The sequence below is a fragment of the Plectropomus leopardus genome, chromosome 18 (assembly GCF_026936395.1).
Source record: "Plectropomus leopardus strain MGB_pleo_1.0 chromosome 18, ASM2693639v1, whole genome shotgun sequence".
Taxonomy (NCBI): Eukaryota; Metazoa; Chordata; class Actinopteri; order Perciformes; family Serranidae; genus Plectropomus; species Plectropomus leopardus.
The window spans coordinates 72,234-92,838 of record NC_142193.1 but is presented as its reverse complement, the minus strand read 5'-3'; the positions used below and the strand labels follow the sequence as shown (position 1 = coordinate 92,838).

At 39.8% G+C, this 20,605-nt stretch overlaps 2 protein-coding genes across 2 annotated transcripts; one reads left to right on the top strand and one right to left on the bottom strand.

Annotated features, from left to right (window-relative positions):
• Window positions 1–202: 202 nt before the first annotated feature.
• yipf2 (Yip1 domain family, member 2) lies at window positions 203–6,826 on the bottom strand. Its single transcript, XM_042505858.2, has 9 exons — window positions 6,571–6,826; window positions 6,176–6,241; window positions 4,437–4,627; window positions 4,255–4,335; window positions 4,002–4,089; window positions 3,599–3,715; window positions 3,341–3,507; window positions 956–1,138; window positions 203–865 (listed from the first exon to the last, which is right to left on the bottom strand). Exons 2-9 carry the CDS (start codon window positions 6,204–6,206, stop codon window positions 776–778), a joined length of 948 nt encoding a protein of 315 aa, XP_042361792.1. The 5' UTR covers window positions 6,207–6,241; window positions 6,571–6,826; the 3' UTR covers window positions 203–775.
• A 235-nt stretch (window positions 6,827–7,061) lies between these two features.
• Window positions 7,062–13,208, top strand: timm29 (translocase of inner mitochondrial membrane 29). The gene is made up of 2 exons (XM_042505885.2): window positions 7,062–7,263; window positions 12,054–13,208. The coding sequence occupies exons 1-2, from the start codon at window positions 7,158–7,160 to the stop codon at window positions 12,683–12,685; spliced, it is 738 nt and encodes a 245-aa protein (XP_042361819.1). The 5' UTR covers window positions 7,062–7,157; the 3' UTR covers window positions 12,686–13,208.
• Window positions 13,209–20,605: the final 7,397 nt, after the last annotated feature.

Below are 20,605 nucleotides of genomic sequence, written 5' to 3'. Positions count from 1 at the left end.
CTGCAGAACCAGCAGACTACAGAGCAGCTTCTTTCCCCAGACTGTGAAACTCAACTCCTCCTTCAATGCCAAAAGATGGAGCAGGATTTAGAATAACCTTACCTTTAAGATAAAGTTACAATAAACTTACCTTGTACCCTTTTGGTCCATCTAAGACCCTCTTTCTCTGTCACTTTCCATCAAATGATAAAAATGACAATAATCATGGCAGCAGCCCTAGTTTTATTGTTCTCAAAAATGTTAGTTTCAACAGCTTTAGTGAGTTTCATACGCCTTCACAAACTAGATGGGCTTGTCATCACCTTTTTTGGATGAGCACCTTTATTTTGCCAACCAACAATGGATTTATTCAACTAAAAAGTACTGATAAGATGCCACAGCCTGTTCTGAAGTTTTTCTCTAAGTGTTTATTGTCCATCTAATATCTCATAAGAAAGAATGATCAGTAGTAACATGGTTTTATTTGGTGTGGGAGTCTTAAAGTTTTTCCCTTCGACTGATGAAAATTTCTAATATCATCCTCTTCTGATCTTGTGTTTGAATCTTTAAGGGAATTCATGTGTTATGAAAGCCATGCGAGATGAATAAAATGCACCACATCCTGAAACATCACAGTAGAAATGTACAATTATTGCAGTGAACAAGTGCTACTACAGTCACAGTGGAACACCCTCAGAATAGATCACATACCAGAATAGATGTCCCCCAACACACACACACACACACGACAAATTACAGTGTTTCATCATGTGAGCATTGAGTCAGTGGTCAGTGGTCAGTGGTGTTTGGTTGCCATTGTTATGGGAATTGGAGGGGTTGTGGGGGCCGGTCTTGGAACATAGGCTGCTGTCTGGAAGAAGTACATCTGAAAGAAAAGAGAAAAACAGAAATTAACTATTGTGTCAAGATAAATGTGTACACCTGATAAGAGGCTTCATGCATCTAGCTCACTAACCTTACAGCCAATCGCCAGAAGCGTGTGCAAAGCCACTATGGTCACAACTGTAACAACTGCCATCACCTTTGTATCATCACAGACAACAGGCCAGAAGGTGAGGACCAGGACTGAGCCAGAGATCATCATGGCAACCAGGATCAGTGTCCAGCGCAACCACTCAAATGGAATGATCCACAAAACCTGGGCATGACAGGGTTACATGTTGGCTACTGATGTGTCAGGGTAGGCCTGGGCAATATCACAGTATTACGGTATACCAGGGTGTTTAGAAATCCCAAAGGTAAGTTCTTCAATACTGTAATACATACAGGTGCTCCTCTCTCTTATAAACTCATTGTATGTAGTGCACAGCATACTCCACCAGAGCATGCTGCTCTCTACTAGTGGAGCAGGTAGCTGAGTTGAAAGACACCTAGTGGTGGAGGGAGAAGTTACAGGACTGTAAACAGCCGGCAGCCTGCAGGCTGAGAGACTGTAGGGAATAACGTTGTTTTACATCAAACTTGGTATTTTAAGGATTTATTTAGACCAAACCAGATCTGGTGATTGTTCAAACAGTGGACTTACATACTACATTACTAACAAGAGTAACTATGACAGTTTGAGTGATTTTTATTTTGTTTCCTTCGAGTTTGAATGAAGTGTATTTTATGATTAATTAATGAGAGAGAAATTCAATAGGTGTACAGTTGTATTTCTTTGTGTAGTGTGGAAAATAGGTGTGAAAATACTACTTTTTCTATTGTGAATTTAAGTTAATGGACCTTCACTATAGCGCTTTTCTTTTTTTTTTTTATACTCTGTTTGTCAAAATTCGTCCCTTACAACAACACCTTTAAATATCGCTCCAAATTAGTCGGCATTGACTTTGAAAGACTGACTGATATAAACTAGAAATACCACCTCAGGGTTGTGCGCCTCTGTGAGCCAGTCAAGTTTGAGTTACAGTTTACATCCATGTCTGTCCAGACTCATATGTAGCCATGACAGTTCATAAAGCTTCAAATATGGATACTGCTGCAAAAAAGCTAAATATTCTAGAACATGGGTGCTTCATACAATTGTTTAACCTGGTAGCACAAAAGATCATTAGCAAAGTTTCAAGGTGGGCACCAAAGATGAGTTTCATCTAGTCAGTATCTGACCAAATGTCTCCCCTTCTCCTCCTGAGATATGATGTTGAATAATGAACAGAAAAGTGTTTTTAGAGTTTTCAGTGGCCTGAACACACCCTCGTGAAAGGGTTACAATGCAAAGCAAATTCTCTACATCTAGAGAAACGGCGGCTTGCCGTTTTTTTATGCATGACACTTGCGTTTGTTGACTCTATACCAGTTTATACCGTAGTTTAAAGTCTCTCTCTGTCACAGAGATGAGGAAATACAAAGATGTTTGTTTTACCTCAACTTCCTTGCTTCCCTTTCAAAACAAAAGCTATCTGAAAGTGTCTCTGTGGACAGAATTGCCATTGGTTGCCGATACAATGCATTTCGTTTTGAAGCATTTACAGGATGGGGTTGTCAGCTGTGCGGGAGCTTGTATAACTTGAGGCTAAGGCTGGACTATTTTGATGCAGAAAGAATATACTAGTTATAATTATTTATTTTAGAGAAAAGTTATGGTGTTGTTCAAATTACACTAATTTTACTATAAGATGTTTTGGACTGCTGGATTTGAGGTTTGTTACTGTAACAAAGAGTAACCGTTCTGACTTGAATTTTACATTGTTTTATTGATTTTGCAGCTGGATTGCTAAATGTAGATTGCACTACATTCATTTTACTTGAATAGAACAAGCTCTTGCATTAATTTCATTTTGGAGAGGCTTTATATCAGACTGTAAAACACAAATTACCAGTTAAGACTGGACTATTTTTTGTTGGGGAATAATGCCCTGCAGTGTTACAATATTGTCATATTATGTATTGTTATATTAATTGAGTGATAAAAACATAATAGTTAGATCAATTAAAAAAATAAAAGTTAGATTAATCGAAAAATTAATCCATATAAAAATAATGTGCAGCCCTAGTCTTTATAATTGGCTAAAGTAATGGCAGGTATATTGTACTGTGTCACCCAGATTCTTCTTTCAAACACTGTTGTCACTTTGATATGGAGGTATAAAGCTTTAGAATGCTGAACTTCACACATTAGGTCTTGATATAAGCTGCCATGCATGATTATAAACATTTGGAATACGTTTTATAAAACCTTTAAAATCCATTATAATGTCATTTAAATGTGTGTGTGTTTTTGTACCATGGTACCATGTACCATTTATATTTACACTCAATTAAGCTGGGATAATTTGTCTGTGTATTGACAGCTTATTGTGACCCTTACATCCATTAGTAAAACTCAGGAGACTGATAAACTCACCGAGGTGGGGATATAGATGAAGAGGGAGTAGCCGTAGACGCACACAGTCTCCAGAAAAGAATAGCCTCCAATCTGCCTCTCAGCCCCTTGCCGCCAGGTCAGAAAACCCCACAAACCAATCGGCACAAGCCAGGCATACATGAAGATCACTACTGCAGCTATCGTCACTGTTGGTAAAAAAGCAGGACAAAGAAAGCAGACTCATCATAATTCAGTAAAACTAAGACAAACTATTCTGGTGTAATGTGGGGGACTGACCTCTGTGGAACTGTGGTCTGTAGTGGTAGGAAGGGTTTCCCATCTCACTGAGGAAGGTGGACAAGTTCCCACTGATCGCTACTGAGAACACCAGAGTCACACAGATCCAGAATGGACCTACACACACACACACACACACACACACACACACACAGACACACACACACACAAAATACTTTCACTGACTTTCTACTGACACAAAATGCATTCTGAGTATTTGCATACATCCAAGATTTATCAAAACTTCTGAGATGACATGCTGAAACATAGAGGTTAAAAAATAATTCTGTATTTCTGTATTCTGTATAACATTGCCACATAGTGTTATATATGAACTACTGACGGGTTTTTCGTTACCTTGGAATGAGACGTTTAAATCTGCATACAGATCAACTTGGCTTACCATACAGATCTGGATTACTCCTGAGGTGGTGTTTGATAAAGTTTCTTCCAGGTAATGGCATCACTGACCCCTTAACTCTGTCCAGCACCTGCATCACACGAAGGGAGGTCAAAGGTTAATAAAAAGGACTAAACTAATAAATGCATTTGTTTCTCTGAGCTTGGTTTACGATTAAAAATATCACCTGTATCCACTGTTCAGGCACAACTACAACAGTATAAGAGTGTGTTTATGGAGAGTGAGTGGCTCATACCTGCACTGTGTCCACATTAAAGAAAGATTGATAGTACCCAAAGGTCCAGAAGCCACCAGTTGGTTTCTGTCCTCCTAAGAGCTGGAGGCACACACATTTTTCAGCTGCTGTCCACTCAAAACATTAACACTCTACTAGAACTTCTATCATGAAGACAAAGTCAACTAACATAATACACGCACTTCTGAACTCTCCTCCTGACCCTCTTCATCCTCTGAGAGGTCTAGTTTTACATCCTCCCCTCCTCCTCCTCCTGCTGCTCCTGCTCCTCCTCCTGCTCCTGCTGCTTCTGTTGTGGTGGTGTTTGAGGCTGACATACTGAGTGTTAAAGCCCCCGGGTCTGCAGACAACAGCTCTGCTGCTTCGTCAAACTCTACAGACATGCATCGAGAAACACAGGGAGTTAGTAAAAATAGTGGTGCTACAACAGGCCCAGGGAAAATACTAAAACAAGGAAAAGTCCTAAGTAAGTGACAGCATTGGAGGAGCCAGACTTTGGTCTCAGTTCTACTAGAGTCAATGTAGTGGGCACAGCAAATCCTACTATAACCAATCATATCATTGTTGTTTCTACTTTGACTGAAAAATCCCTTCAACAGATGAAAAAACACACATTACGAGATGCTTACTGACATTTTTTCAGTAAATGTGCAGGTTCATTTTCCTGTCTCATTTGTTTATGTATCATGATGTAACATTAGCTGTCTTGGACCAAACATGGGCTGAGGTACAGCTGCTGGGCAAGATCATGATCTGTTCTGAGACCAGTAACAAGAAAAAAACAAACCAAACGTGCATAAAACTCAGTCATCGGGTGAATGCTTGTGCAGTAGCTGCCATTTGCTGCAGCGTAGCAGCTCTCCTTGCCTGGTTTGAGGTGTGTGTGTGCTGTGGAGTTTGTCTCCCCAAAGTGACTCATTATTCAGTTAGGAGGGAGTGTGTGCTGAGTGTGCTACAGGCTTGGCTTCTAAGTGTCCGTTGTTTTGCTGAGGATTTCTCAGGCAGTTTGTGTGCTTTGTGTTACTGATTTAGCTCCTAACAACAGACTGTTGCTGCATGGTGGCTTGGGGGCGTGTATGCGATTGAGCTACTGTGTTAGCTCCTAAAGACTCTGTTATTTCACAGCTGATCAATCTTTATTTGAGCTCTCTCAGCAGAAACACCCCAAGCGTCTTCGAGCTATGTTTCTGTGGTTTGACAAATTCATTAAACATATTTATTTTTGGTTTTTTGGACAAAGGTATCCCCATCCTGCTGAAAAGTTTCGGACAACTCAAACTGAAAGTTTGATCCAGATCAAAAAATTGGATTATGTGATCTGATCCAATTTCAGAATCCTTTTTTTCTGAGCAACCCATTATCTGCGTTAACTAAACACCTGCTGCGAAGCTTCTCATTTACCTTATTTCATATCTGCTTTATCCTCTGCTAACCCAGAAACTGATCTGGTCTGCCATCATGAAGGATCAATTCATCCCTTATTGTTTAGAGCAGCAAGGCCAACCCCTTTGTAAGAAAATCACATTACTTTATTATTCATCTGTGAGTGATTGGACTTATCCAGTTGCTGTTCAGAAAGAGCAGGGCAGTTTGTAGTTAGGATACATACATTTGCAAAATTTATCTACTTTGCTTATAAAAATAGCCCCCCGAAATTTTGAGACCCATGCTTTTGCTAGAAAACCTTGCCTGGCTCAGCTTAACCATGCATCCATCAGTCTTAAGACCGAGACATGGAACATGGGATTTGAGGAGGGAATTGAAAAAGCAAAGGCAGACATATGGAGGATTTAAAGAGAGAATCGGCAGAGAAAATAAACATTGCAGCAGATGGATTAATTTGATGTTTTCACTGAAGCTGCATCTTGTATGATTTCAAATGACAAATCAACTGACTGAGGTTGAATGACACAATATTTACCTTGGAACTGTAGATCACTGGTACTGGCCATTGCTTCAGTGATCTAAAAACAACCTCATGCAGGACCTGGGAGAGGATGATGACGGACAGAGCGGTTACAGATGACCACTGATGGCATTGTTCAAACACAGGGCTTCCTGCTGACCGGGCGGAGGGCAGCAGTCAACTGGGTTTAGTGAAGGCTATTACTTTAAATAGTGTATGTTAGCAAGATGAAATGGTCAGGTAATCTCTTTATGGAGGACATGTTCGCTCATTTACCCTACAGCAAGCTCACCTATCAATTTATTATACAGTTAAACGTTCAGTAATCTAATAAAACACTAAGACAAGTTAGAGTTCTACTGTAACTTAGTGCTGTGCCCCGCTTCGTGACCACAGAGGAACAAACCAACCTGTCCGCTCGCAGCCGGATGTCCCCGGTGATGATGATGATGGCGTGACAGCAGTAGGTAAAAATAATAACAGCTAGGCTAAATTCACGCTAGCGTTCTTGTTTCTCATTGAAGATACGTAGGTACTCATCGTAAATATGTTACACCGCGACACATGCAGAACAGAAAATAGTCATACACTGCTAACGTCTGTCGCTCATAACTGGCACAACTACTGTCTGTTAGGCAGATCTGGTTACCACGTCTTCCGGTACACGTCACCACGTAAACAAATCTGTCACGTGAATATGTTCCTTTTTTAAAAAAGAAAATAGCCTTTTTTAACCAAAATGTGGTGTGTACTGTGTCATGTACCGTTGCGCGACACAATGGACGCATTTTCAATTGACAAAATACAGAACTTGATGTATAATTTTGTTACTAGCACACTCTCTGTTCAAGTGACAAGCGGAACGTTTCTGAGGTATAGCTATCTGTCGGAAGATTAAAAACGACTCACCTCTTGGGTGCCATTTTGGTTCCATTTGAGCTTCTTAGATGTGTCCTGTTCGTGGAGGTGACCGCGGCAGTTGATAAACCCGGACGCAATGGCCTGGTTGCGTGCAGTGAGGACGTTGTGCTCCGCGGCGACAGACACGGCAGTAGCTTCGAGCTCAGGCAGCAGATGGGAGAGGCTGAAAAACAGCAAAGCGGGTGAGAAATGGAGGCAGCTAACAATAACATTAGGGTTAGTGCAAGGTTACAGGGACACCACCAGCTAACCGAGCTTTCGATATGCGATAGACGATGTTAAAGTAAGCGTTAGTTAAACTTTGCTTTCCATTCAGTGGTAATGTGATATTTGTGGAGGGAAACATCATGAGAGAGATGCTTTCAAGTATTTGAGAACAGTTTGGTTTTTTTTCAAGCGGTGCTGTACAACGTAGGCTTTATTAATAGATTTATTGTAATTTGTCTTAAATGTAGTTTAAGAACAACTTAAATTAAAGTTTAGCCTAAATCCTGCTACATCTTTTTGGCATGGAAGGAGGAGTTGAGGAGTCTCACAGCCTGGGGAAAGAAGCTGCTCTGTAGTCTGGTGGTTCTGCAGCAGATACTTCTGTATCTTTTTCCAGATGGCGGCACAGTGAATAGACCGTGGCTGGGGTGGCTGCCGTCTTTCAGTATCTTTTGGGCTCTGTGCAGACACCTCACTTCACCGAGGTTACTAATGCTCTGTAAATGGGAACCAGTGATGTTCTGGGCAGTTTTAATCACTCGCTGTAGAGCCTTCCTCTCTGCCATGCACGAACCATTCCAGTTGATGATGTTTCCAGTCAGTATGCTTTCTACTGCTCCTCTGTAGAAGTTAACCAGCATCTTACTCTGGAATTTAGCCTTCCTAACTTTCTGTTGGAAGTAGAGTCTTTTCTGTGCTTTTTTAACCTGGGTGGTGATGTGTGACGACCAATATAGGTTCTCCGTGATATTAATTCGAAGGAACCTATAGCTGTTCACCTGCTCCACCTCAGCTTTACTGATGGGGTGTGTGTCTTTGCCTCCTTCCTTCTAAAATCAACAATCAGCTCCTTGGTTTTACTGACGTTGAGCATTAGGTTCTTCTCCACAGTCAGTGTATCACATACAGGAAATGGCAGTCTGCGCACCCCCAGTTTGGAGAAGCAGGCTGGAGGTCAGCAACAAAATGACTTTTAGCCACGTAAAGAAAGGCGTCACCTAACCAAATCAATATTAGTTTAAGTGTATGTTATGTAGAGTTCTTTTACTGCTTTACTTTTCCTACAGACGGTCATTATGGACATTTTGATGAGGAAGCCAGCTTCAGTTCCCCATCTATGTTATCATCAAAGCCACCTGAATACATTGACAAAAACAGTAATTTCAGCTTTCTTAACACAGGAGCTGCTGGTATGCTGCTTTTGTCATTGTGAGACTTTGGTAAATCTGAACCAACCCTTTCAAATGCCAAAGTCACACCATTACACAAACTAACAAAGTGCTTGAGGCAGCAGTAGACTAACAGCTCCTCCGTTGAGCAATTTTAAATTACTTAGTATGTGTACATGATGTTAAAAAAAGTTGAATTATTTTGTTAGTCCGACTAAAACTAGAACTTTTAAAATGTATGAAAACATGTTAGTGACTGAAATAGGACAAACTTGAATTTCTTTAAATTACACATCCAGATAATTCAATTGAAAATCGAGCTATTCTGTCATGTAAACCCTCCAGTCGGACGTTAAGTGGACTAGGTGCTCTGTACGTGCTCCTAGTCAGTGTCAGTAAATAGATTCTACCCCGGTGCATGTATAATGGGACAAGACAGTAGTCCATTTAAATGGTTTAATGGAGCTATAATTGTAACTCTTCTTTTAATTTCATTTTCTTTAAACTACTTAAAAAAACTCTACCTTGTAGGGCTGGGCAAAAAAATCGATTCATCAGTGCTTTGCTCTATGTTTTTTGCCAATTTAATATTGATTCATAAAATCCTGAAATCAATTATTTCCGTTGTAATGACTCCACGCTCACTGGGGGCAGTGTGAGTGCCGCTGGAGTGTGATTGATGTTGTTCAGAGGCCCCGCTTGACCCCCAAACAATGTCTGTTGTTAACTCATTAAAATGAATAAACAACAACAACAAAAAACAACAAAATTTTTGTTTAATAAATAATATTTGTAATGGTAAAATAAGTTTTGGTGTCAGTTTGTTCTAAATCAACACAGATAGTGAACACTTTATTGAACTTATATCATAAGGTGTTCTAATGAATTTTCTGGGTATTTCTGACATCAACACACATAACTGAATAAGGCCAATTTGAACTTCATATTGAATATATTGCCTTTTAAGAATTTAAAGTACGCTAATAAGTCACTGAGTGCCAGCTTTTCTGGCCATTTTGAGTCATCTTTGAAGACCCACAGAATATTTTGTACAAAGACTCTGAAAACACCGAATAGCTCAAATGAAAGAAGTAACTCTTTTTTTCTTCATGGAAAAAAAGTTTTTTTTCTAGAAAGGTGAGAAAAATGCATTTTTGTGAAAGGGAGTCTGTGCCAGTGCCGAAAACACACTTTGACGTATATATATACGTCAATGACACTCAATGAGTTAACAAATTCACATAAAACATTCACATAATAAATAAACTAAACCAACAACACAGTAACAGTACTAACAGCAAAATACATTTCAATTCAGGAGAGACTCAATAGCCAGAGATTTATCTAATATCTGTTAATCAGTGATAACAGTGAGTATAGCTGGTCCACCTTAGCAGTCCACCTTGAGGTAGCCTCAACAGTTTCTAATGTGAGGCTGACTTGGCTTTAATAACTTTGGGTTAATCTGCCTCACTTTAACCAGCAGGTGTCAAGAATGACACATGAGCTTTGTTAGCTCTTGAGAAGTTGAAGCATTTATTAACTGACACACAGCCAAAAAAGTTCACACACTGCACGCTCTGCACACACAATGTGGCACCGAAAACTGGACCGTGATTTTGGTGGGTAGGTAACGTTGGTAGAGGAACCGGTCGGTACCCAACCCAAGTCGTAGTGGTTGCAACGTGACCGCAGTTCGATTATAGCCTAGAATTAGCTTTTTACATCTGGCAATTACATTTAGCCTTCAAACATCCTGAATGTTGTGTTCATTTATGAAGATTATCTGGCAGAACAAAATGTTGTTGTTTGTTTACTGCAGAGTTTATTTTCTGCAATAATCCAATGCATGAAAATGATGAAAAAATCCCATAGGCTTTTTGACAGGAAAACCAGGGCAACATTAGCTGTCTACAGCTATAGAGAAATGTCAACCCCGGGGCACTCTGTATCCACCCCCAAAAGGGACAAACTGTTGCTGAGGGGAAAAAAAAAGAACTGATGGAGAGCTCAGCCTGCTGCGCTGCATTTATTGACCTGGAAAAATGCGAGAGATGATTCAAAGGGACTCACAGGCATTTAAAAAATTCAGTAAATAAATAAAATAACTGTGTTCATGTCCAGCCCTAATATATACACTGTCATTTTGTGGGAGACACTAGTGGATGGTTGTGTTAAATGATCAGTAGTTACAGCTCCAGAGAAAGCAGCTCCCTTCTGCTGTGTGACTGTTCAAGTGCACTCCCTGTTTACACCAATTTTTTGGTGTAAACGGGGGTCAGCATAACAACAGGGTCAGCACTGTAATTCAAAGCAATGGCAAAAGACTGTTACTGACTATATGCTGCTGCTTTTTGCTTCAAATTTAGAGTTCTTGTGTCAAATCAAAAGCCCTCTAGCAGTTTAAACAGTCCAGTTGTACAATACACTTTGACCTGGTCTTGGTCTGTTGTGTCTTGAAACAACCATCTTCCCCTCTTAGCCAGTGTAAGGGTCTTACTCCAACAACAGCTGGTATCTGATGAACTCCTCAACTGCGACATCAGCTGCTGAAGCATTTGGTCTAAATCAAATATGCAGAATGTGGCCCTACATGGTTGGCTCCCTAGAGCCAGCTGCACCAGTTGTTTTTGGTTTAAGCATAGCGTAGTTACAGCCCTAAGTAATTTTAAACATTGCCAAATAAAATGAGTTGCAGCACACAAGCTCTTCAGTAGAAATACATTGTTACATACAGCCACTGTTGGGTAGCTCACCAAATTACAAAGTTAAGTTGTTCATTAGATCAGCACAAATTAATATTTGCCACTTATTATTAATTACATGAATACTACTGCACAAGTGTGAACTACACTTCTTAAGGATTTGTATTTGCATTTGATATAAACTGGCAGTTATTTTACAGCTTTTGATGCTGCAGTGACTTTTAGCATAGCTAATTGTTACGAATTGTAACTACATGTGTAACTACAAATATGACAACCACATTACACGTCTGGAAAATATGAATGATGACTGACATAAGTTAAATCAAAATAGAGAAAAGGAGAAAAAAAAAAGACATTTAAATAATTAATTAATTATTAAATTAAATTATTTATTATTATTTTAAATCATTTATTTTAAACAAATGAAAAACTAAGAGAGAGGAAAGTTTACACATATAGGCTAAAATTTTTAAGTTCTGCCAGAGTGGAGACGTCCACTGCTACATGTACCATCATCTTGCCCAGACGGTCATTCAGGAGAAAAGTGAGGTCAAGTGCTTTTCATAGTATATCAGAGGTGGCCAGTTATTGTAAAATTTGTCAGTCGAACCCCTCACAGAGAATTTGATTTTTCCAGCTCCAAAAAAGACAGTGTCATGCAGCCATGAAGTAGGTGATGGGGGGGAGAATTCTTCCACAATAAAAGTACTCTCCACCAAGCTATTAATGAGGTGAATGAAACTATTTATTCTACAGCAGCATTTATTCTAAAGTAAGACTTCCAGTAATCCCCCAATCCTGCACATGACCAAAACATGTGAGTAAAGTTGCAAGGACACTGAGAACTAAAGCTTCTTTTATTGTACTGCATTCCTTTTCTGTCTGTAGGTGTGTGGTATCGCAGCCTGATCTCTGACTACAAGGAGGCATCTCGGGAGGTGGTTGTTGGTTCACGGGAGCGACCAGTCAAAGCCTCCGTATATGCTTCTTTGCTTGCTGGGACCTGGGCCTGTTTCTACACTAAACCTGACCGCACATCCTTTGAAGCCACCCTGCTGGAGTGCTCCAACCAGCTGGGCCTTCTGTCACCTTGGATCCGCAATGGGACCTCAGATGGCCACGTAAAAAGTCTAGTGAAGCTTCGTAATGAGGGCAGGCTCCGCCATGCCAGTCTGGGTCTTCTCTCTCTGGTTTACCGTGCTGACTACGACCCAGACACCACACTGTATGAGTCCCAGTGCTCAAATCTGTCAGTACCCTGGAGGGAGCTCCCCGAGCGGATGCTGGATGTGGGCTTTGCAGGCCGCTGGTGGGTGCTGGACTCAAAGATGAAGGACTATGATGTGAATGAGGAAGAGTTCAAGCACCTTCCAGCACACATGAAGTTAACATCATCACCCAGTGTTGAGGAAGTAGAAAGGAGCGAGAGGTTGCACAAAGAGTCCTGGTTGACACTTAACATGGAAGAAGGGGAGAAAGAAACAAATGTCATGGACAGAAAAAAAGAGAGAGTTGGTTAAGAGAGCAAAATACTGAAAGGGTAACAAGGTCAAGTGCTATGTAGACTGCAGGAAAAAAACATGCTGCATGCAGTACCATACAAGGGTAATTATTCTCATATTTAATGCGTTATTGGGTTAAAAAAAACACTTTCAGATTACATTTTCAGCCATGAAGTTGTTTACTAGCATCATAAAGGGCCAAGGAAAGAGGACACATCCACAGCTTTGTCTCAGCAAAGTAAAAGCAGCCCCCTTTAAACACTTGACGTTTATTTATTCCTGCCTGGTTTTTTATTACAAAATGATGCAAATCATTAACACCTTGAACTACGAGTCAAATAAATCTCTCAGTTGTTTAAGTGTTTCGGCTGTTTAAATAATATCTTTGTATTGTTTTATTCACTTGTCTCACACCTCTTAATAACACATTTACAGACCCACAGCCTTTGCTTTATCAAGTTAGCATTATCAATGCGATTACTTTGTCCCCTTCTTTTCAACCTGTCTTGTTGTCTTTTATTAAATTTACTGTTTTTACTTATTTTTCTTCACTGTCCTTTTCTCTACTTGCCATAGCTGTTCATGTCAAAATGTCTGTCTACAATAATGAGCAGCTGGCACAGGGGTGGGACTCTCTAGGCACCTCACGATTCAATTTGATTAGGATTCAAAGAAAAAAATGTTTATTGATGCATCACAATTAGGGATGTAACGAACCATGGATCTGGGTAAATATTCAACAATCAATGATTTATATTGATGGGTCATAAATGAACCATAGATCTATATCATCATCATCTTTAAGTTATTCCTTTATTTTAAAATTCTATATCGCCTACAGATAGTGGCAGGCAGATAATGACAGCAGCCAAGAGAAAGACGATGAGGATCACGCTATTTATTTGGAATAAACTAGCAGTATGGAGAAATTTCAGAGAAAATAAGGGTCAACAGACAGTGAACATGTCAAAAGTACACAATGAGTTATTGGATTAACAATGATGTATCTCCCTGGACGGTATCTCCGCTAAGTTCTTACAGCAACAGTAGCAGCTTTGTTTTAACTGAAATGTACATTCAGGCTGAAACAGAACTGAGCTGTTGTGTCAGAAGATGCAGTGACTTTAACCAGCAGTAAGAAAGAGTCAGTCAGTCATTTTCTTTAACCGCTTGTCCTCGTAAGGGTCGTGGGGGGCTGGAGCCAATTCCAGCTCTCCTCGTTCAGAGGGCGGGGTACACCCTGGACAGTTCGCCAGACTATCGCAGGGCCGACACATATAGACAGACAACCTTACACGCTCACAGTCACACCTAAGGGCAATTTAGAGCCACCAATCAACCTGAGCTGCATGTCTTTAGACTGTGGGAGGAAGCCGGAGACCCTGGAGAGAACCCACACAGACACGGGAAAGTGTGAAGAAGTGTGAAAGTAAATTGTAACTCCACTAGCCCCTAAGCTAATTCATGCTGTGTTAAAGTGATGAAGGTAATAATGGTTTTGTTGGTGCACCTTGACAGTTATTATTGAGCCAATTTTACATTTGAATGCCTGCTTTGTGAACTCATATTTGATGGCTGTAGGGAGAAGTTTTCCTTCAGGGCTTTAAGAAAAATAGTCCTTAAGTTGTAGGAAAACATCATGGCTCGGGTTCAAATAAAAACCATTTCTTCCACAAAGGTCTTTCTGACAGAAAGTCCTGAAGGTTATTTTGTCCCATGTTCAGTTTGTGAATGTTAGTTTAAAATAAACTTCACTGCACCTAACTGGTTACTATTATTAACATTGGCTATGTGATGTTTTTATTTTTTTTTGGCCAAAAGCAAAAAAGAAAGATGTAGCAGCTTCTTCTGTAACAGGTCATGTTAAATTGTCTCAAAATTATCGCAGGCCCCTGAATCAAATTAAAATCATTATCATCATTAACACTGGCTTTCCTGGCAGTCAGTGTTAGAATTAATTAAGCCAGGTAACCAAAAGATGTACTTGCTTATAGTTACTTCATAGTACGGGCCAGTATTCACACACTGAGAACTGTGCAGTGGCAGGTGTATGCTTGGTTTCAGTCATTAGTTTGTCACTATAACTGTATTTCCAAGAACACAGACTTTTCACGTTAATTTCAGCACATCAAAATAATATCATTGTATATTTAGAGGATACAGTGGTAAATTCACTTTCCTTTCCTTAGCTACTTGCATAACTTAGTTAATACAGAAATGAAAGACATCACACACCTAGATCCACACAATGCACTGCACAGCGGATACATGCCAGTATAACTTACCAGAATAATATAAATGTAGAAAAAGTGGGAATATAGTGTATATACTTAGCCTAGATGTGAGCTAAAAGATAGTGATGTAAGCATTTGTCATCTGTATTCCATTGGTACTCAGGTGATGTTAGAGGATGGAAAACAATTGTATCAGGTACAGGTTGGTACATAGAATGTGTTTTGAGTTCAAGGAGCAATGGTGGCAGGAGCAGGGAGTAGAAATCAGAGTGTAACAATAGAGAAGCATCTCCAGGTATGCCCTCAACAAGAGGAAAGTGTCAGCAGTGTAAATGTAAGTGCAGTTTATTTACGCCCCAGTATAGGGTTTCTAGAGCACAAAATAAAAATTGAAAAGGAGAATAATTTTAGATGAACTGTGAGCAATTTACAACTGACACGTATGACTTAAACTTACATATAATTAAATATTATTTTCAATTGACTAATGATTATTGTCAAGTCATCTCGAATGATTTGAAAGTTGTCACTTTCAAATCATGCTGCATTGACTTCAGGGCCCTATTCCAAAAAGCAGGCTCAACAAACTGAGCCTAATCCCAACCTACCGAGCTGACTGAGCATGAGTCAAGAAACTCGGAGAGTTTTCGTTCCCAGAACAGCTGATCACAATGAGCTCAGTCAACTCTGAGTATGTTCGGCCTGAGAGAAGCACATTCAAGGAGAGCACAACAAGCCATCATCAGTAGAGTGCAGATAACATGATTTACACTGGCAGAAAGTGGAGTCAGAAGCAGAGCTATTACCCCAACTGAATTGGAGATCCACATATGCGTAACATGAACATGTCATGAAAAAAAAACACGAAAAAAATACAAAAAATATATATATATGTCAAGCCCTCTTTTCACCCCCTTTTCAACCCCCTAAAAATGTGATCTCAACATCTATAAGTTAACAACTGAAAAATGTGATTGTTTTGCCGATTCTTTTGGTTGTAGGTTGAAAGAGAGAGATATTGACTATTATCGACAGTTCCTTAAAGTTATTACACAAAGGCATAATTTTGACACATGTAATTTTTCTAACCCTTTACAAACCTGGAGCAAAGTCACTTTTGTTTTGCAGCTGTCAGGTCCCAAGCACTGAACAGTGCGAGGACCCTCTTGAAACTGAAGGAATTCTTATTATTAGGGCTCGAGCACTTAATGGTGTGAGGACCCTCCTGAAGCTGAGGGAATTGTTCTTCCTCTTATTATTTTTTCTCAAATGAATTGCCTTTATGAGGGCTTTAACTTATTCAAACAGTCATTAAACTTGCAGACTTACCAGGTCTGGTGAAATATTTGATATTTTAATGGTCTCGTCCGTGGGTGGGAGGAAATGTATCAGTTGCGCCCCCTACTTATTTTCAACAAAGCAGCTCCTGCAGCACGTTTTACCTAGAGCTGTGAAACTTTGGAGGCCCGTGCAACACCCCAGTACCTTTAGAAAAGTCTCTTGGGCCATACCGTAAAACCAACAGTCAGCAATTTTGATTTGAAGTTGTGATTTTGGTGTATTTTTGGTCATTTAAAGGGGTTGTAATCTTGAGAACTTGTCCTAGAGCTTTCATCAGATTGACTTCAAATGTTATGGCTACCTTCATAAGACCTTTGACAGCAAAAGTTAATCAAATCATGAGTTTCCATCACACCGTGTGATCTTTATGAGGCATCTAATTTGCATGTTCTACTATGAGCCAGGAAGTAAACAGGAAGTGGTATATACCTCTGCTGTAAAGGGTCCAATATGACCCAAACTTCACGATTTGAGTCCCAACCTGAACACATCTATATCACAATTTTAAGCGAGAATGAGAGTGCCACCTATTGGCACAAGAAAGGCAAAGTTTTACAGGAAGATGTCCGGCTCCTAGACTCGATTGATCTCAAAATGGTCTCAAAAAATCTTTAAGACGTTGATGATGCTTGAAAATGATTATTGAGAGTTTTGGTTGAAAGGCATTACCGTGGTCGGGTGGACAATTTCGATGTTTCGACATGACATCAAAAACTGTTGTAACTTCGCCCCAGATGGTCAGATCTTTACAAGATTTCACAGATTTGATAAGAGTCGAGGCCTGAAGACATGTGCAGTGCAATTTTGAATCTTACTCATAGCGCCACCTATTGGTAGCAGGAAATTACTTTTTCTACTCTTTGATTTTTCTCCTGTACGGGTTAACTTAATTGACCTCATATCCAATTAGAATATTGTAAAGACCTTCATGATGCACAGAAATTACACTTTTGAGTTTTCATCAAACAGTTGCCAGTTACGCATTAATCGCCATAAAACTGGAAGCACTTCATGAGGGGCAAGGCATGCACTAAAACTCACCAAACAAACACATCAGAAGGCCTAAAATGTGAAATTTGATATGATTTTTTTTTTTTTGCATTGATGTGCCAAAATGGCTCTGTAGCGCCCCCTACGGATTTGAACGAAGCAGCCCCTGCAGTACATTGCACCTAGAGCTACAAAACTTGGGAGGCATGTGTAACAGCCCAAGACCTACAAAAAAGCCTCTTGGACCCATACCCTTAACCCAACAGCAAGTCAGCTATTTTGAATTGAATGTGGAATTTTGGTGTGTTTCTGGCCATTTTCATGGCTTGCAATTTTTCGATCTTCTCCTACAGATTTCATTCAATTTATTTCAAAATGTAAAAATCCTCTCAGAAGGCCTGGGACATCAAAAGTTATTACATTTGAGAGTTTTCGTCACATTGTGTGGTTGTTTCTGGGCCAATCATTTCAATGTCTCACTATTAACCAGGAAGTAGTTCATAACTCTGAGGGACATGGTCCAATCTTCACCAAACAACAACGAATGTCTTGCCCTGAACACATCTACATGACAACCATTACCATTTAGCACCCCCTACTGGCAACATGAAAAGTCATGGAAATTACAAGCTTTCCTCTTTGATGGAATACTGCTACAGATTGTATATGATTGACTTCAAATCTGGTGACAAAACCTTTAAGACCTTAGTAATGTCTCCCTCTGAAGTATACGTTTTCCATGAACGCTGTTGCCATGGAGACCCTGTGGTGGCTGCCAAAAAGAAAGTTATTGTAACTTCACTTTAGATCGACCAATTGGCCCCAGATTTCGCAGTTGTGGTCAGGCTGCAGCCCTGAACACATCAACATCTCCAAGCCACCTACTGTTAACAGGAAGGACGCCTTGTACCACAACTATCCTTTGATTTTCATGAAGTTTACATGTTTTGTTGGACAAATGATGTAGATCAAGATGCCACAGAAGGAAGTAATTCACCATGTTAAATATCTCCTTCAAGGGTCCAAAGTCTCTAAATACTTTTTCCAAGTTTCACTGAAATGGATTGCATCACTCAGAGTCCCTACAATAGCCTTGACTTGCGTGGGCCCGTTCATCGCTGCTTGCAGCTTTAATTAGTATTATTATTCCTTGAAATTAATTTGTTTTTAGAGGGCTTTAATATGTGTGCAAACTCATGAAACTTTGCAGCCTTAGCGGGGTTAGCGAACTTTCGCGCCAAGCGATCACACATATGGCATTTGTTTCTAAAAGACCTAATGTAATTTAGGAGACATTTATTTCTCCATACTTTATGACGAATTACATGATCTAACCCATTGTGTGTAAATTCACGTATCTCATCACCACTATAGTCTCATCACAGTAATTTGAACACATGTTAGGAGACCTAAAGGCAATTCATAATGTAACACATGACTCTGAAGATCCTTTGCTCAATTCTGTTAAATGACCACACATAGCATAAAATTATCCCATGGATTCTAACAAAGCTGGTAATTACTACTTAGATATAGGATTACCTTCTAACATTATACAATGAATGCAGAATGAGATTACTGATAACTAAGACCACTAGATGGCAGTGTGGCTCCATCGCAAAATGGGAATGAAACATGCTTTTACTTAACTCATTCAAATTAAATGATAAAAGAATGGGAGTTGGTCCTACTTATTCATCAAAGCACAGAGACAAACTCTTACCTACAAGAGAAAGATTATGCATAATGAATTTACAGCATGATTGTTACTTCACATGCCTGAGTGACCCCAGGAGGTCATTTGGGTGTCTTACATCCTGTTGTATACTAGATGAGGCCTCAGGAATGCCTATCTCTCACGGCATCTCACGATGGAAAGGGCTAAGTATGGACACTTTCTGTGGCTTAAAAGTCCACTACACAGCTATACTTTGATTTACATGACATTTACATGTTTTGGTCTACAAATGATGTAGACCAAGATGACTTGCATTGTGTGGTCTCCAGCGCCAGCTAGTGGCCACAGGAAGTATTACCCCATATGTAATATCTAACTGAAGGATCGAAACTCTCTGCCTGCTTGTTCCGACTTTCACTGAAATGAAAAATCATGGGACATCAAAACTACACGTTCTGAGTTTTTGTCATACCATGTGGGTACGGCTAGGTTTTCAACTTACATGTTTTGCCATGAAGAAGGAAATTGTGATAACTCAGCCAGACATTGTCCAATCTTCCCCAAATTTCTAATGCTTGATAAGAGTTGAATACATCTGCATGGCTCACTTGACTTATCGGCATACTGCCACCTGCTGGAAACAGGAATTTACATGATTTATATTTTTAGTTGCATCCCCTTACAGACTGACCACATTCAACTCAAACTTGGTAACAAAAGCTGCTGTAAGGCCTTCATGATACTTCCTTGTTTTCAATGAATGCCGTTGCCATGGAAATGCAGTATTCAACACCAAACAGGAAGCTTTTGTAACTTCAGTTTGTAATAACCGATTGCCCCCAAATTTTACAGGTGTGGAAAGTTTATGGCCCTGAACACATCAACATGTGATACTCAATGCACCATCTACTCACAACAGGAAGTATGCCGTGTAACAATATCATCATTTGATTTACATGCAATTTACATGGTGTGGTCTAAACATGATGTAGACCAGGATGACTTAGATTTTCTGTTGTCTCCAGCGCCACCTAGTGGTTTTAGGAAGTACAACATCAGGTCTGGTGAAAAAACAACTATCCTTTGATTTACATGAAATTTACATGGTTTGGTGTACAAATGATGTAGACCAAGATGATTTAGATTTTGTGTGGCCTCCATCGCCACCTAGTGACCACACCATGTGAAATATCTCACTTAAGGGTCCAAATTCTCTGCATGCTTTCTCCAACTTTCACCGATATGAACGATTGCATCACTCAGAGTCCCACCAGTAGCCTCGACTTTCATGGGAGTGTGAGGGCCTGTTCATCACTGCTTGCAGCTTTAATTTATGTTTGCTATTACATCATCACAACAAGCAATGTCTAAGGTGCCCTCCTCAGGCCACTGTTGGCCATTTGCTGTTCTATCATTTTTCATTTGCTTCATCTTTTCATGCACTTTAAAATTAGCTTTTTGTGATCAGATGTCTTATTATCAGCTTCACTGGAGCAGTGCCCCATTTACTTGCATCTTTTGTCATAAAATTTGGGTCTGGGTGTTTTAGCTTCTTCTTCTTATTCACTAGTTTGAATCAGCACAAGTATTTTACCTACAGTTGTCACTACTTTGTATTTTCTACGGAGATCCCGTGTTATCTCTAGCTTTTTCTACTCTTCTTCCTCAGGTGTCCTAACAATGTCTCCCTACCTT